Below are 16,671 nucleotides of genomic sequence, written 5' to 3' on the forward strand. Positions count from 1 at the left end.
TTCAATATTAGAAGGTGAAGATGAAGAGGTTGATGAAATACTAGAAACAGATTTTACTAAGAGAGTATTGGAATTCATGGAAGAGCTTGGAAATGTAGCAGGATATAAAATCAACACAAAAAAATCAACAGCCTTTGTATACACAATGCCTTGGCTGAGAAAGAGCTTCTAAGATCAATCCCATTCACAGTAGCTACAAAAAAATCAAATAACTTGGAATAAATTTAATCAAGGATGTCAAAGATCTCTATGATGAGAATTACAAGACTTTAAAGAAAGAAATAGAAGAAGATACAAAAAAATGGAAAAATCTTCCATGTTCATGGATCGGAACAATCAATATCATTAAAATGTCGATACTACTGAAAGCAACTTAGAGATTCAATGTGCTACTAATCAAAATACCAGACATTCTTCTCAGACCTAGAAAAAATGATGGTGAAATTCAAGTGGAAACACAGGAGTCCACAGATAGCTAAAGCAACCTCATACAACAAAAACAAAGCTGGGAGGCATCACAATAGCAGATTTCAAGTCATACTACAGGGCAGTTATAATAAAAACAGCCTGGTACTGGTACAAAAACAGATGGATAGACCAATGGAACAGAATAGAAACACCAGAAATCAATCCAAGCATCTACAACTAACTTATCTTTGACAAAGGAGCTAAAATCAATCCCTGGAGGAAGGACAATCTCTTCAACAGATGGTACTGGGAAAACTGGATCACCACATGTGGAAGCATGAAACAAGACCCCTACCCTAAAGCTTTCACTAAAATCTAATCAAAATGGACTAAAGACTTAAATCTATGACCGAACTCCATCAAATTACTAGAGGACATTGGGGAAACCCTACAAGAAACCCTACAAGACGTCAGCATTGACAAAGAGTTCTTGGAAAAGACCACAAAAGCACAGGCAATCAAAGCCAAAATTAACAAATGGGATTACATCAAACTGAGAAGCTTCTGTACTACAAAAGAAACACTCAGGAAAGTGAAGAGGCAACTGACAGAATGGGAGAAAATATTTGCAAACTATACAACTGATAAATAATTAATAACCAAAATATATAAAGAGATCAAGAAATTCAACAACAACAAAACAAACAATCTGGTTAAGAAATGGGCAAATGCCAGGGGATTGCAATACAATCCCATCAAGGTGGCATGTACTGATGCCATCTCACTAGTCCAAGTGATCAATTTCAGTTCACAATTGATCATACTGATAGGTCTAAGAGTCAAAGGGAGCACACAAACAAGTCTAGTGTCTGCTAATACTAGCTGATAGAATCAAAAAGGGAGAGAACGATCCATCATGGGAAGCGGGATACACAGTAGACTCATAGAATGGCAGATGTCCTAAATAGCACTCTGGCCTCAGAATCAGCCCTTAAGGCATTCGGATATGGCTGAAGAGCCCATGAGAGTATTTTAGGCATGGAAAGCCAAGACACCCTGAAAAAAAAAAAAAAGAAGACCTAAATGGAAGATCTCTGTGAGTGAGATCCCAGTGGAAAGAACAGGGCCATCAAAGAAGGAGGTACCTTTCTCTGAAGGGAGGAGAGAATTTCCACTTTGACTATAACCCTGTCAGAACAAGATCGAAGTCGGTGAACTCAAAAGGCTTCCATAGCCTTGGCAACTCATGATTAGAGCCTAGGGAGATTACTGACGCCATAAACAAGAGTGTCAAATAACAACAGAGTCACTGTGTACTTACTTCTCATGTGGGATCTGTCCTTAGTGTGTTGTCCAATGTGAATTAATGCTGTAACTAGTACTGAAACAGTATTTTACACTTTGTGTTTCTGTGTGGGTGCAAACTGATGAAATCTTTCCTTAATATATACTGAATAGATCTTCTGAATATAAAGATAATTGAAAATGAATCTTGATGTGAATGGAATGGGAGAAGAAGCGGGAGATGGGAGGGGTGTGAGTGGGAGGGAAATTATGGGGGGGAGCCATTGTAATCCATTAACTGTACTTTGAAAATTTATATTTACTAAATAAAAAAATAAAAAAAAAGAAATGGGCAAATGACTTAAACAGACATTTTTCAAAAGAGGAAATCCAAATGGCCAGCAGACACATGAGAAAACGCTCAGGATCACTAGCCATCAGAGAAATGCACGTTAAAACCACGATGAGTTTTTTTTTTTTTTAAGTCTAATGTTTAACATTCACCTATAAAGTCACCTAATGAAAACAGTGAGCTTAACACAAAAATTGTGGGGGCTATGAGCACCCCTGCTTCTGTGGGCTCCAGTGGTACCGCACTGGGAAGAAGACTCTGATGGATATTCTCTGTGAAGCTCTATGCAAAAAAAGATGCAGATGAGGCAGTGCCAGGTGCACGCTGAAGGTCTCTAACAAGGAGTAAGGTTTGATTTGTGGCAACTGGTAGGTGTGGGCATTTTCTCATCTTTACTTTCAAATCTATTCTGGGTACTGGAGAGGGATGTCAATCTTGGGCCCAATGACATAGTGGCCCTCCTCCAGCATGTGGGCTGTCACCATGGTCCACTGGTGACAGGAGTGGATGAGCAGGACGTCTCGCTCCCTGATACCCTCCGTGTACACCCCTGGCCCGAGGCAGGCAAGTGAGGGCAGGTGGTAGCAACTGATGTTGAGGTTGAGTGGGAAGTGCCCATGCTCCAGGGCAGGCCGGCCAGCCCGGCAGCCAGCTTCTCCATGGCATGGGTGCACCTGGGGCTGCCATCCCGGGACCCCAACGGCCAGTCCCACGCGGCCGGGCTCTTGTGCCTGCCACCTCCCGGGGCTGCCGTGGTGATCCCTCGAAGCCCAACCAGGCATGGCATTATGAGCTCGGCCTTGCATGATCAGCCTCACAATGAGGTTTTACTTCACTCCTGTTAGAATGGCTTTCATACAGAAATCAACACACAAATGCTGGTGAGGATGTGGGGACAAAAGTACCCTAATCCACTGTTGGTGGGAATGTAAACTGGTAAAGCCACTGTGGAAGACAGTATGGAGATAACTCAGAAATCTGAATACACATCTACCATATGACCCAGCCATCCCACTCCTGGGAATCTACCAAAGGGAAATGAAACAGCATATGAAAGAGCTCTCTGCACCTCCATGTTTATCACAGTTCAATTCACAATAACAAAGACATGGAATCAACCCAAATCCCTGTCAACTGAAGACTGGATCAAGAAATTAAGAGTTATGTACACCATGGAATACTACACAGTGGGAAAAAATGAAATCTGGTCATTTGCAACAAAATGGATGAAACTGGAAAACATCATAATTACTGAAATAAGCCAGTCCCAAAAGGACAAATTCTATATATTCTCCCTGACCTATGATAACTAATAGAGCACCTAAAAGGCAACCTGTAGAAATGAAGTTGACACTTAGAGAAGCAATGACTTTGAGCAGCCCTTATCTTGACTGTTGAGGAACAACTTTTTATTCTATATTTTTGTTTTTCTTTTCTTTTCCTTTTATCATATCTTACTTATCTTTTTTCTTTCATACTAATCATTGAACTCTTTACTTAACATAGAGTTAACAATATGTGTATAAAGTTAAGTGAAAATAAATCTTAGTAAAAAATAAAAGTGAGAATAAGAAAGGGAAGAGGAAGGGGGGAGGAAGTGTGGGTGAGAAGATGGTAATGGTGGAAAGAATTACCAAGATCTTAAAGCTGTAATTGTGAAATGTATGAAGTTCGTAACTGCAAAGCAGTATAGTTCTGCATATATTCCTACAGACTTACTTCTAAGGGTACAGTTTAAAAACTTGTCATGGGGCCCCAAATTCCCTTAAGCTGACGGGTAAAAATAGCAGCTTAAGTGTTATAGAGATCAAATTGATAGGATTAAGTGATAAAGTGACCACATAGATAGAAACAAGTGTTAAAGTGATCATATAAATAGGACTAAGTATTTAGAAATAAAATAGAGTTAAAAAGGAGTGAATGCTCCAATATGGGAAGCAGTCCATAGAGCAGCCTTATAGAATGACAATTGCTTTAAGTAGCACTCCAACCTCAGAATCAGCCCTTAAGGCATTCTGGTCTAGCTGAAAAGCCCAGGGGAGCATTTCAGGCATAGAAAGCTAAGACACTCTGGCAAAAAAAAAAATGTTCTACATAAAGGACCTCTGTGGGTGAGACTGCAGTGGAAAAAGTGGCCACCAAAGAAGGATGTACTTTTCTCTGAAGAGAGGAGAGAACTTCCATTTTGCTTAAGGCCTTGTTGAGCTAATGGATCCAAAATGCTTTCACAGCTAAGGCAACTCATGTTGGGTGATTAATGGCATCATACATAAGAGTGTTAATTGTTAAATTAACAATAAGTCACTGTGTACTAACTTCCTATGCAGGACCTCTGTCTCCAAAGAGTTGTGTCATGAGACTCAATAGTAAAACTTGTTCTCAACAATCACTTCCTTTTAGTATATTAAGTGGAGGATATTATTATATCTTATAAGTTATAGTTATATGTAAGAGCCTGCAGAAGAATTCTCATTCTTGGGTTCTTCTTTAATTAAGTTTCTAAAAGGAAAGAAATGGGAGTAAGGAAGAGAAAAGAGGAAGGGAACAAAAAACCAAAATCTCCTTCAAGAAGGAATAACTTCAAACAGCCCTTGAATGGACGAGTGAGGAACAGCTTTCTTAAGTATTTTTCATTTTATTTTATTTTTTTCTATTTTTCCTTTCTTTTTCTTTCTCAGACTGAAAGAGAAAGGGAAGAGAAAGAGGGGTGGGAGAGTGGGTGGGAGGGCAGGTACCGTGGGAGGAATTTCTATGTTCCCAATATTGTATTTATGAGTGGAGGGCAGGATCTCAGAGAGGCAGTCCAGCAGGTGCCTGTCTTTTGATTCTCTTATTCCCTGCAGCTTTCTCCTGGCATCAGGAGTAACTCACAGGAGCTCCTGAGTCATCTGCAAATTGCACAGGGAGGAAAGGCAGTTTTGCATTGTAGAACCTGGATCTGGGTGGAGTCGGGGGGACTGAGCACCTGACCCAAGAGAAACAGAGACAGAGGTTTTCAGATGAATCTCAGGATGATGAGCTGCTTGCTGTTCTGCACTGCCAGCCAGCGACCTTGGAGAATCAGTTAAACTCCACAAGGGCCCCAAATCACAATGCCAAGACAGGGCGCTGTCCATGGTCCTTACTGTGGGGAGCAACCCGGACTAGACTAAGTTACTGGAATTGAGACTTATTCTATGCATCTGCTTTCCCACAATGTGGCGCTGAGAAGGGAAACAGCTTCTACACAGCTGCCTCCAGTTCAACTAATAAACAGCAGGACCTGCTCCTGATTGGAGGAGGGCAGCGTACTCGGCGTGTGGGTAGCAGAGTTGGGATTGGTGGAAGAGGACTATAAAGGAGGAGAGAGACAACATGCACCAGGAACATCTAAGGGGAACATCTGAAGGAACACCTGTGCAGCCCCCGAGAGAGCCGGCCGGCGGTGTGCCGCTCCCCTGCGGAAGTGGGGAAAGTGGCCAGGGGGAACTGCCCTTCCACGGAGGTGGAAGGGATAGTAGCCAACCTGGGAAGAACCAGCAGCAAACCCGGGGAGGGCCGAGCAGACGAAAGAACAGCGCAGGGTCCTGTGTCGTTCCTCCACGAAGAGGGGGAGCGACACTTACCTCACATGGGGGTGGATGGAGTTGCAGAATGTGAAGCCACACAGGAGGCTGGGATGGGCCCCCAAAGGCAGCAGGTCGAATGCACTTTATTTCACTTTATAGATGAGCAAACTGAGGCAGAAGAGGCAAAGTGACAGCTCCGAGTCTACACAATTACCAAGGAGAGTGGGCCAGAAGGTGGACGACTACATCACCTGTGAGTTGCAGTTTCTTTTCTTTTTTTAATGTCTACAACTGTCTCGAGGCAGCACTTCAAGGGCCCCAGGGCCCTGGAGTCTGGTTGCAGATTCATCATTAAGTTACTGGTTTAATTCAAATTAATTGCTCCACTTAAATACTTTTTATATGCTAGACACTAATAAAAGAATTTTTCATCTACTAATTTATTTAGGAGTAGAGACTTTTACTTTTCCCATTATCAGTGAAGAAACTGAAGCACAAAGAAGTTACAAAACTGAATGATGTGTTGAAGAATCACTTTGGCTGAAAGGAAGACATTCATGGCAGCTGCATATAAATTTGGATGGTCCAGAGAGACCTGAGGGTGCTAGGCAGAGGAGACACCAGCCACCGTCTTTGCCCTAGATGAAAGGTGCGGGGCTGGGAAAGAAGCAGAAATGACCAAAGACCCTGCTTGCATGGGTTTGGACAACTAGGATCTGAGAAACCATCCAAGAGAAAACTGTCCAGGAGAGATTTGTAGAAATAGAGCTTTGAGTTCTAGAAAGCCTTAGGGCTAGAGATGGCAAAAAAGGATTAAATGAAACCCTGTCTCAGGGAACTTGGTCTCAGATGCAGCAAGAGAGAGGTTGTGGGGGCAAAGACAGTGAGGTATGTGCAGGTGTACCACACAAGTGCCATGTTCAGATGTGCTTATCTCAAAGGCAGGACTGATCCTCCCTCCCTTTCTCCCTGTCTCCTCTCCCCTTCCCTCCCTTTTCCCCTTCTCCTTTCTTCCTTCTTTCATTTCTTTTCTTCTTTCCTTTCCTTCCTCCTTCCTCTCCTCTTCTTACCTCCTCTCCTCTTCTCTCTCTTCTCTTTCTCTTTCTCCCCTACTCCTGCCCTCTCCCTCTCTCTCCTGGAAACTACTGGGATTGGCCAGCCATGAACAAACACAAGTCCTTTTTCTGTCCTACTGCGTCTTTCTCTGGTATTGTTGAACTCAACTCTCATCAAAGCCTGTTGAGCTGGCTCCTGGCTTCAGATCAGCGTGGTGCACTGGCCGCAGCACACCGGCTGCAGCGGCCATTGGAGGGTGAACCAATGGAAAAAGGAAGACCTTTCTCTCTGTCTCTCTCTCTCTCACTGTCCACTCTGCCTGTCAAAAATAAAAAAAAGCCTGTTGAGGTCAAACAGAGTACAGCTGGGTCATTTTACTCAAGGTTTACCTACCAGGAGATTTGGATTTTAAGACCTGCTAACACTACAAAGCTCCAAGGCCTTCCTTTATAATTGTTCCTTATGGATTTTCTTTCACAACTACCCAACAGGAAGCAGTGTGGCTGTTCTTGGGTTTCCTGTCCATAATGTTATCCATACATACACTTGCTGTACAGGTGGGCAAAGTGCTTCCCTCTTCCCTAGGGAAGTGAGAAGGATTCAGTTTCATGATAACTGATCTGCAGCTCCAGGAACGTGGGGGAGGCAGAGCTGCTTACAGACTCTGTCTGGAACATCTAGAGGGGGTGACTGCTGGGCCAGCTACAGGCTTTCTGGCAGCAGAGCATGAAGAGTCACTTAGCTCTTCTTGAGAGATATTCTGCCCAAGGTGCTCACTTAGATGTGAGATGAATAGGGATGAGCTAAGCAGCCGGGTGGGTTCCCATACTGGGGGAACTTTAGCTGAGTCTCTCTAGCCTGGGTGTCTCTGAAGATCTCACACATGAGCGTGACTCATGTACCCACATTATCATGGGGGCCCCAAGGACCTATCATAAGATGAGGGCCATCTCACTCCTTACCATGTCCTCTTCCCTTCCTCTCCAGACCCAGATTAACTGAAAGCAGAGATTCCAAAAAGAGCCAGTGAGCAAATGTGATGACAGAAGACACTGGCTTCACTCAATGTCCTCACTACATAGTGTGCAGTTTTAATAGTATTTAAGTACAGGCTTCTTAATATTGCCACAGTTGGAGAGGAAAAAATGAAAAGAGGAAGACAAGGAAGAGAAGAAATGGAGAAATGCAATAGAAATGTACAATTGCAGACTGTGGTGCACAGAGTGGAGCATCAGACATCAGTCTCGCCCTCCAGTGTCAAAACACAGTGTGGGGTACACTGTGAGTTGGGTTTAAAGAACCATGGTTTTCTTTCCCAGGATTTGATCTGATGTCATTCCAAGACTTTGACTTCTATTTAACTGTTCAAGTTCCATCTGTTTCTTCTCATTCTGTCATGGATTAAATTCACTGTTACAACACATAATCTCTCTAACACTTCCTTCTCTTTCCTCATTTCCTAGTCAGTGCTGGCACGTCCTCTGGGTTGCATCCCTAGCTCCAGCTCCTGTTCTTCTCAAAGAGGGTTGGGTTTGAACCAACTGAGGCTCCCCATTATTTAAGGATATCAGTGGTTTTGGATGCAAATATGCTCAGCAGGTAGGCAGGGTGCTATCTGTCACCCATCATCACTCCCTTTCATGGGAACAGAGTTACAGCTTGAGCACTTGTTGCCTGGCCAGAGATCATATTTCTCAGCCTTACTTGCAGCCATTTCTGGATAAGTTTTGACCAGGAGGATGTGAGCAGAAAACTTCCATTAAGGAAATGCATGGCTGATTCTATTGACTGGTTCTTCCATTTCTACTAGATGGGAGACAATAACAAGATAGGTCTTCTTGGGCTCAGAGATGCAAACATTAAGGAAGGCAGATTCTTCCTATCATTTCTGGGCTGTTAGATGAAAGAGAAATAAATTATTTGGGTTGAGTCAGTGTGTTTGGGGATCTATTTGTTGTAATGACCTGGCCTACACTCTGAATAACCCATTTGCTATGGAGCTATGGTGGCCCACAGGCGATCTGGGGGATGCAGCAAACATGGCATCCGGCAGGAAGATCAGCACCTGGCGAGCTCAAAGGAGTGAACACTTAGGTTTCTTACCTCGTTGGAGGGTTTTGCGCTTACGTCTGCGTGTGCGTCTGCGTGTGCGTCTTCTCCTTTTCCCTTCAGACAGAAAAGAAGCGAAACAATCATTTACAACTCCAAAAGAAGATTAACAAGCTTTATATGTCAATAGCCTCCAACCACTTTATGTCTCAATCTTCTTCATTCCCCGGCTACCAACACACCGTCTTGGTTGCTGTGGTCACATGGCAAACCATAATATCCATGGAGACATCATGCATTTGTTCAGAGCCTTAATGAATGCCATGCTTCTACGTATCTACAGGAGGCTTTATTATTTATTTAAAGTATGAAAAGCGGCTGAAATCAGGCTGAGGCTGATAGAGGAGGAAGGGGTATGTCAAGGAGGCCAGGCCACAGCAGCTCTCACCTGGACCTCAGAGGCACAACGTGAACACCCATGAAGCTTTGTGACAGCCAGGGCTTAAGATTTAGGTAGAAGGAAAGTCATCAGAGAAGTGAAGACAAATTTAGAGGGATAACAGAGATTAGGCATTTGGGAAATTAAAGTGATAGAAACAAGGAAATAAGGAAGTTTAAGAGCGATTAAAAATTACAAAGAAAATAATCAGTGACTAAATCACTGGAGTTCCTGAAGAAGAAAATCAAAACAATAGAAGAAATATTTGAAGGTAAATTCAAGGAAAACATTCGTGGAGTTGCAACATAAAATGGAATACACATCTCAAAACCACATTTTTTTTTTACCCTGCAGCAGAGAAATTGAGAGTCAACAATGAAATATGATCCAGAAAATTCACTGGACTTTAAAGATAAATAAAGAACCGAATGGGTAACTAGACCTCGGGATGAGTTCATTTCTGTGGGAGAGAATTGGAGCCAGCACTGTGATGCAGCAGGCTAAGCTGCTGCCTGTGGTGTCGGCATCCCATATGAGTGCCAGCTTGAGTCCTGGCTGCTCAACTCCCCACCTAGCTCCCTGCTAATGTACCTGGGAAAGCAGCAGAACTTGGTTCAAGTACTTGGGCCCCTGCCACCCATGTGGAATACCTAGATGAAGCTCCTGGCTCCTGACTTCAGCCTGGCACAGCCCTGGCCAAGGCAGCCATCTGAAAAGTGAACAGCAGATGGAAAACCTCTCCCTCTCCGTCACTCTCTCTCCCTAACTCTGACTTTCAAAAAGTAAATATTAAAAAAAATAAATTTACATTGCACGGAAATATATGGAAAACGGAATGCAGAGTGTTGACTTTCTAAAAATGTAAAACTTTGAAATATACTCAATGGTAGTAGAATATGATCAAATGTCTTTGTCCTTTCAATAAAAGTAAATGGGATAAATTTACTTATTTTGAATAGAAAATTTAAAATCTAATTTTTCATCATATGCAAGAGATCCACTTAAAACATATTCTAAAAGCATTGAAAATAAATATATAAGGACATTTTGCAAAGTTTGTAAAAAATAGAATTAAAGACATGCTCATTTTAATGCAAAAGCCTTTTGAAATTAATGAATAGTTTTTTAAGGCTGCATTTAAAAATATTTATTTATTTGAAAGGCAGAGTTATTTAAAGGGAGAGAGAGAGAGAGAAAGAGAGAGAGATCTTCCATCTGCTGGTTCACTCCCCAAATGGTCACAATGGCCAGAGTTGGGTCAAGCCAAAGCCAGGAGCCTGGAACTCCATCCAGGTCTCCCACAGGGTGGCAGGGACCCAAGTACTTGGGCCAACTTCTCCTTCATTCTCGGGCACATTAGTTGGGAGCTGGATCGGATGTGGAGCAGCCGGAACTTGAACCCGTGCTCCTATGGGACGCCGGTGTGGAAGGCAGCAGCTTAGCCTACTGCGCCACAATGCTGCCCCTTCAATAGCTGTTTCATAACATATATTTTCAAAACACACAGAGAGCAAACATTTTTGCACCAAAGTAAATAATCTTTTATTTCCATTTTCTGCAAACTTTATGAAGTAAATTCATATAGACAAAGATATATTCAGCATATAGCAACAGAAGGAAACCCGGGGTCATGATCAGACTATCAAATAAAATGTAATTCAAACCAAAAAGTTTCAAGCAAGTAGAAATTACAGTAGGAACTAGAAACACTCTATTAGATAATTTTATTTTTGCTTGTTTTCAGCCCACAAGAGATCAATGGACAAAACAGAGGAAGTTATGAAAGACCCAAATAGCACATTTAATAAGGTTGATATGATTGTTGCATATTGAATTCCATCACTAGAAAATGTAGTACATGATTTTCTCTCACACAATTCTTAAGCCAAAGAGGAAATATACATCTGAATTGCAGAATAGGTAGCAAATAACAATGATGAAAACCCAGCCTTTGAGAACCTATGCGAGACTGCCAATGCAATGCCCACCAACGGAATTAAACATCTGCCTTAGAAAAGTTGGGAGATTACAATGAAATTACCCAGATGATAAGATTATATACCCAGAAATCCCAAGAGAACCAACTAAAATACACCATGATAAGAAAGTTTAGTAAGTTTCAAAATTACAGAAATGAGTCATTTTTCAAATAACAGCAATTTGGAAGCTATAATGCAATCAAAGGCCTCATATACAATGAGGGCACTTCAGAGAAAGTCTGCTTTGTGCTCGGAATGGAAACACTAGCCCCCTGACAGCACAAGGGGGCGCCTGACCAAACAGAGCAGCATACTGGGTTCTTGGACAGGCCGTCTCAATAGCATTGCAACGGGAATTCTCTCTGTATTAGCTTGGAAGTCATGATTCCACTACAAATGTCAACAGATTTTTTTGGCGTGTGTGAAGGTGATTCTAAAGTTAATATGGAAATATAAAGAAGGATACAAGGAAAAAGAAAGATGATCTCAGGAGGACTCAGAGAGAGTCGGATGTCAAACACCAGGAGTGCAGCCAGGGAGTGCGTGTTGCACCAGTAACAGATGGGACTAAGAGAATGCAGCAAAGTCCAGAAATACGCAGATGCCAATTCTTATGGGAATCTTAACTCTAATAAAGGCAGTGTCCTCAATTATTGGAAAAAGTGAACATTTTAATAAATATTAGGATCACTGAAGATCCATCTGTAAAGGAAAGAAAATTCAGTCTCCATATAGCAAACCTGGATGAACTCCAAATGCAGCAATGCTTTCAATGTAACACAGTGACAGCTTGCAACATAAGAAAACCTACAGAATTATTCTATAAACTGTGAGTGGAATAGATCTCTCTAACCATGACATAAAATCCAAAACCATAAAAGACTGGCAATTTGAGTAACATTAAAATATATTCTTGGCCAGCGCTGTGGCTCACTAGGCTAATCCTCTGCCTGCGGTGCCAGCACACTGGGTTCTAGTCCTGGTCAGGGTGCCGGATTCTGTCCCAGTCACTCCTCTTCCTGTCCAGCTCTCTGCTGTGGCCCGGGAGTGCAGTGGAGGATGGCCCAAGTGCTTGGGCCCTGCACCCGCATGGGAGACCAGGAGAAGCACCTGGCTCCTTCCTGGCTTTGGATCAGCGCGGTGCGCTGGCCGCAGCGGCCATTGGGGGGTGAACCAACGGAAAAAGGAAGACCTTTCTCTCTGTCTCTCTCTCTCACTGTCCACTATGCCTGTCAAAATAAAAATAAAAATAAAATATATTCTTATATAAGTATCTCACTCATCTCAGGCTTTGAAATTTTTTTTAAATTTTTTGACAGGCAAAGTGGACAGTGAGAGAGAGAGACAGAGAGAAAGGTCTTCCTTTGCCGTTGGTTCACCCTCCAATGGCCGCCACTGCCAGCACGCTGCAGCCGGTGCACCTCCTGGTCTCCCATGCGGGTGCAGGGCCCAAGCACTTGGGCCATCCTCCACTGCACTCCTGGGCCACAGCAGAGAGCTGGTCTAGAAGAGGGGCAACTTGGACAGAATCCGGCACCCCGACCGGGACTAGAACCCGGTGTGCCGGCGCTGCAAGTGAAAATTTTTAAATATTTATTTTTATTTATTTGAAAGAGAGAGCGAGTCATCTATCTTCCACCTGCAGGTTTGCTCCCCAAATGCCCTCAACAGCTGGGGCTGGGCCAGGCTGAAGCCGTGAGGTAGGAACTCAATCAGGGTCTCCCCCATGGATGAGGGACCCAAGTGTCTGAGCTGTCACCTGCTCCCAGGGTACACCTCACAGGAAGCTGGGATGGATGGGGGTAGGGCTGGACCCAGGCACTGTCATGTGTGTCATATACAGGTGTCTCAAGCAGCTGTGCCAAACACCTGATCCTGAAAATATTTTTTGTAAGCAGAATCAAGAGACAAATATTAAACTAAGGAAAATTTGCTACTTAGCTCCTTAATATAGAGAATTCTCAAAAATCGGTAGGAAAAGTAAAAAATGCAGTAGAAAGAATTGGCAAAGAATATAAACAGAATTTATAAGAAAAAAAATCACAAATGAATAATGATGTGCAAAACTGTTCAACTTGCCAGGAATGCAAGCAAACAAACTTTTTTTTTTTATTTGACAGGTAGAGTTACAGACAGTGAGAGGGAGAGACAGAGAGAAAGGTCTTCCTTCCGCTGGTTCACCCTCCAAATGGCCGCAACAGCCGGAGCTACGCTGTTCCAAAGCCAGGAGCCAGGTGTTTCTTCCTGGTCTCCCACTCGGGTGCAGGTGCCCAAGCACTTGGGCCATCCTCCACTGCCTTCCCAGGCCACAGCAGAGAGCTGGCCTGGAAGAGGAGCAACCAGGACCAGAATCCCACACGGGATTATGGCGCCGAAGGTGGAGGATTAGCCAAGTGAGCCACGGCCCCGGCCCTGCAAACAAACTTAAAAACCCTGAAATGCCTTCCTCCCCTCCCTACCACTCAAACCTCACTCTTTTTAGTGGCAAGTGTTAAGTTGCTGAATGAGATGCCCCTATGCTATGTCAGTGCCTGGGTTCAAGTTTTCTCGCTCCCCATCCATCCCAGCTTCCTGTAATGTGTGCCCTGGGAGCAGGTGACGGCTCAAACACCTGGGCCCCTGCCATCCTGTGGGAGACTCTGATCGAGTTCCCCACTCTTGGTGAGCTTTGAAGAAGTCGTCAAGCAGATCCATTGCCAGTGGACGTGGCGATTCACACAAAACAGTGCCCAGCAATATCTATCGATGAATAGATACTGACTGTGATCCCACATTGCAGATCTTGTCCCATAGATTTACTGAGCACATGAGAATGACCCACACGCACAATTATTCATTGCAGCATTTGTGTTCCTATAATGTATTCAGCAGGGAATTCCGGTTCATTCAGAAATGACACCGTATACAGCTGGGATGGAGATTGGGAAGTGTTCTTCCTGCTGGTGAAAGGCCACAATGCGGTGATAAATTTTAAACAATGTGCTCGCTTCAGCAGCACATGTACTAAAATCGGAACAATACAGAGAAGATTTAGCATGGCCCCTGCGCACGTTTTAAACAAGCAAACGCAGAGCTGGGTGTCTAGTATACAATCTTCGGTGCAAATCAGAAGAAATTAAAATATGCAAACATTTTTGCCACAGATGCATGAAGAAGCTCTAGAAAGATATCTAAGAGGGGCCGGCACTGTGGCACAGTGGGGTAAAGCCCTGGCCTGCAGCACCCACATCTCACATGGGCACTCGTTCAAGTCTTGGCCGATCCAGCTCTCTGTGATGGCCTGGGAAAGCAGTGGAAGACGGCCCAAGTGCTTGGGAGAACTGGAAGAAGCTCCTGGCTCCTGGCTTCAGATTGGTGCAGCTCCAGCCGTTGTGGCCATTTGGGGAGTGTGAATTAGTGAATGGAAGACCTCTCTCTTTCTCTGTTTCTCCCTCTCTCTGTCTGTAAGCTTGCTTCTCAAACAAATAAATAAAATCTTTAAAAATATTTATTTATTTATTTGAAAGAGTTACACACAGAGAGAAGGAGAGGCAGAGAGAGAGAGAGAGAGAGAGAGAGAGGTCTTCCATCTGCTGGTTCACTCCCCAATTGGCTGCAATGGCTGGAGCTGTACCAATCCAAAACCAGGAGCCAGGAGCCTCCTCTGGGTCTTCCCACACAGGTGCAGGGGCCCAAGGACTTGGGTCATCTTCCACTGCTTTCCTAGGCCATAGCAGAGAGCTGGATGGGAAGTGGAACAGCCGGGACTCGAACCGGTGCCCATATGGCAGCAGCTTTACCCTCTACACCACAGTGCCAGCCCCTGAATAAAATCTTAAAAAAAAAAGAAAGATAAGTAAGAAATGACTAAAAGTGGCTTCCTATCTATGAAGGTCAGAGGAGGAAGAGGGAGCAAGCAAAACTTTTTACTCTGTAGTGTAACTTTATATGATACTGTTTTACCCAGGTTAATGCAAAATCTAATTTAAAATACTAACTTTAGAAAGACTGTATATACACACACACACATGCATATATATGCATCAGCAGAGTCCATCCGCATAATTCACAGCTCCATATTTGCACATTTGCTTACTAAACGTTTTGTGAACTCGTGGCACTTTCCTGGTTGCTGGTGGACAGGCACAGAGCAGGGACAAGCTGAGTCATCAGGACACGTTCTTAGGTTGGGCAAGGTGACAGGTGACGTGTTGCCCCCTGGTGTTGGTTCCTGTAAACAAGTGTCCTTTTGCTTTTCCTTGGCGATCTGTTTAAAATGGTCCCCCAGGGTAGAGCTGAGGTGCTGTCTAGTTTCCTGAGGACAGGAAGGCTGCAGGGTGCCTTGGGAAGAAAAATGCGTGTTGAATAAACTCCCTTTGGACTCGAAGTGAGCCACGTTCTTCCAGCTCCCTCATCGAATCCCAGGGATGCCATGGTCTGTTGAGGGTAGGAGGCAAGGGGCGGCCAACAACTCCAGACAGAAAGGCCGAGAGCAAGCCACCGCTGCAGGCCACCCTCATGCAAGCCACACCAGCTAGATCCCAAGGCTGGAGAAAGCAGCTTTCTGGCCACAGATCCCTTCAGGTCCAAGGCCCAGGCTCCTGGGAGGAGGTCCACTCCCTCTTCCACCACTGCTCTCCCACCTGCCACTTCCGCCTGCTCACCTGTGAGGCCAGCAGGGCCTCTCGTCTATGGCCACTCTGTGCAGGCCTCTGGGAAGAAGCCAAGCCCACTGCTCACTGAGACTGTGCAGCCTGGAAGCAGCCTTGCTCTTGTAATGGGAGCAGAATTAGCAGACGACAAGTCACTACCGCTGACATTACCACGTCACTGTGTGTGACAAAGAACAGTGAGAAGCCCCCAGTCTTCTAGTTTGTCGTTTTCTGACATTTCCTGATGTATCCTTTTGCTGTGAATGGTTATTTTTTTACATTTGCCTTTGGTATATGTTTCACACAATCACATATTGGGATTAAAGTTTCACAAACCGGAAGCATTAATTTATGTGTGTAAATTACTTATCCAGTAACCCTTTAATGGGTACCTGCTGGGCATCAGTGCGCTGTCCTAGGTGCTGAGAATACAGCTGTGAATAACAAAGCTCTTGCTGGCTAACGCTTACATTCCAGAGGGGAGACAATGAGGAAATACACACAAAAGATGGCAGAGAAAGTGCTCTGAACAAAACAAGCCAGAACAAGAGGGTCAGGACTGGTGCATGGGTGTGTGTGTGTGTCTGTGCATGTGTGCGCATGTGTTATTTCATAGAGAAGGTCAGGGAAGGACTTCTGTCAGGTGAATAATCAGGTATAAATGACTGGGGAGGGGCCACAGGATCCTTATCCAGGGGGAGGCACCAGGGACTCTGCTGTCCTCTGAGGCCCACCCAAGACTGCCCGCTTTGCAACTTGACTTGCAGCTAAACTATCCTGATGAAACAGCAGCTCAGCCAAACTAGAAAAGTCTACTCTGAAGCCACATGCACAGAGCTCAAAGGTAGGCATCTCTCAGATGTCAATCACAAATGACAATCATAAGCATGATTGTCACATCATCAGTCAATGCCCTTCATACTCT

The 16,671-nt window shown here is 44.1% G+C and overlaps 1 protein-coding gene and 1 non-coding gene across 17 annotated transcripts in view; one reads left to right on the forward strand and one right to left on the reverse strand.

Moving 5' to 3' along the window:
• The window catches only part of SP100 (SP100 nuclear body protein), a 101,635-nt gene that overhangs the window by 15,718 nt on the left and 69,246 nt on the right, over positions 1-16,671 (reverse strand). For all 16 annotated transcript variants that reach the window (XM_089329763.1, XM_089329762.1, XM_089329760.1 and 13 more), the window contains one exon: positions 8,752-8,814. In XM_089329763.1, the coding sequence (XP_089185889.1) occupies positions 8,752-8,814 (63 nt within the window). The remainder of the gene's footprint in view (positions 1-8,751; positions 8,815-16,671) is intronic.
• LOC127491891 (U6 spliceosomal RNA) lies at positions 14,095-14,203 on the forward strand. The gene has a single exon (XR_007920823.3). It is a non-coding gene; the product is annotated as a U6 spliceosomal RNA (small nuclear RNA).

This window comes from Oryctolagus cuniculus, chromosome 3 (genome assembly GCF_051225735.1).
Source record: "Oryctolagus cuniculus isolate XC-2025 breed Fujian yellow rabbit chromosome 3, ASM5122573v1, whole genome shotgun sequence".
In the NCBI taxonomy this organism is placed as follows: domain Eukaryota; kingdom Metazoa; phylum Chordata; class Mammalia; order Lagomorpha; family Leporidae; genus Oryctolagus; species Oryctolagus cuniculus.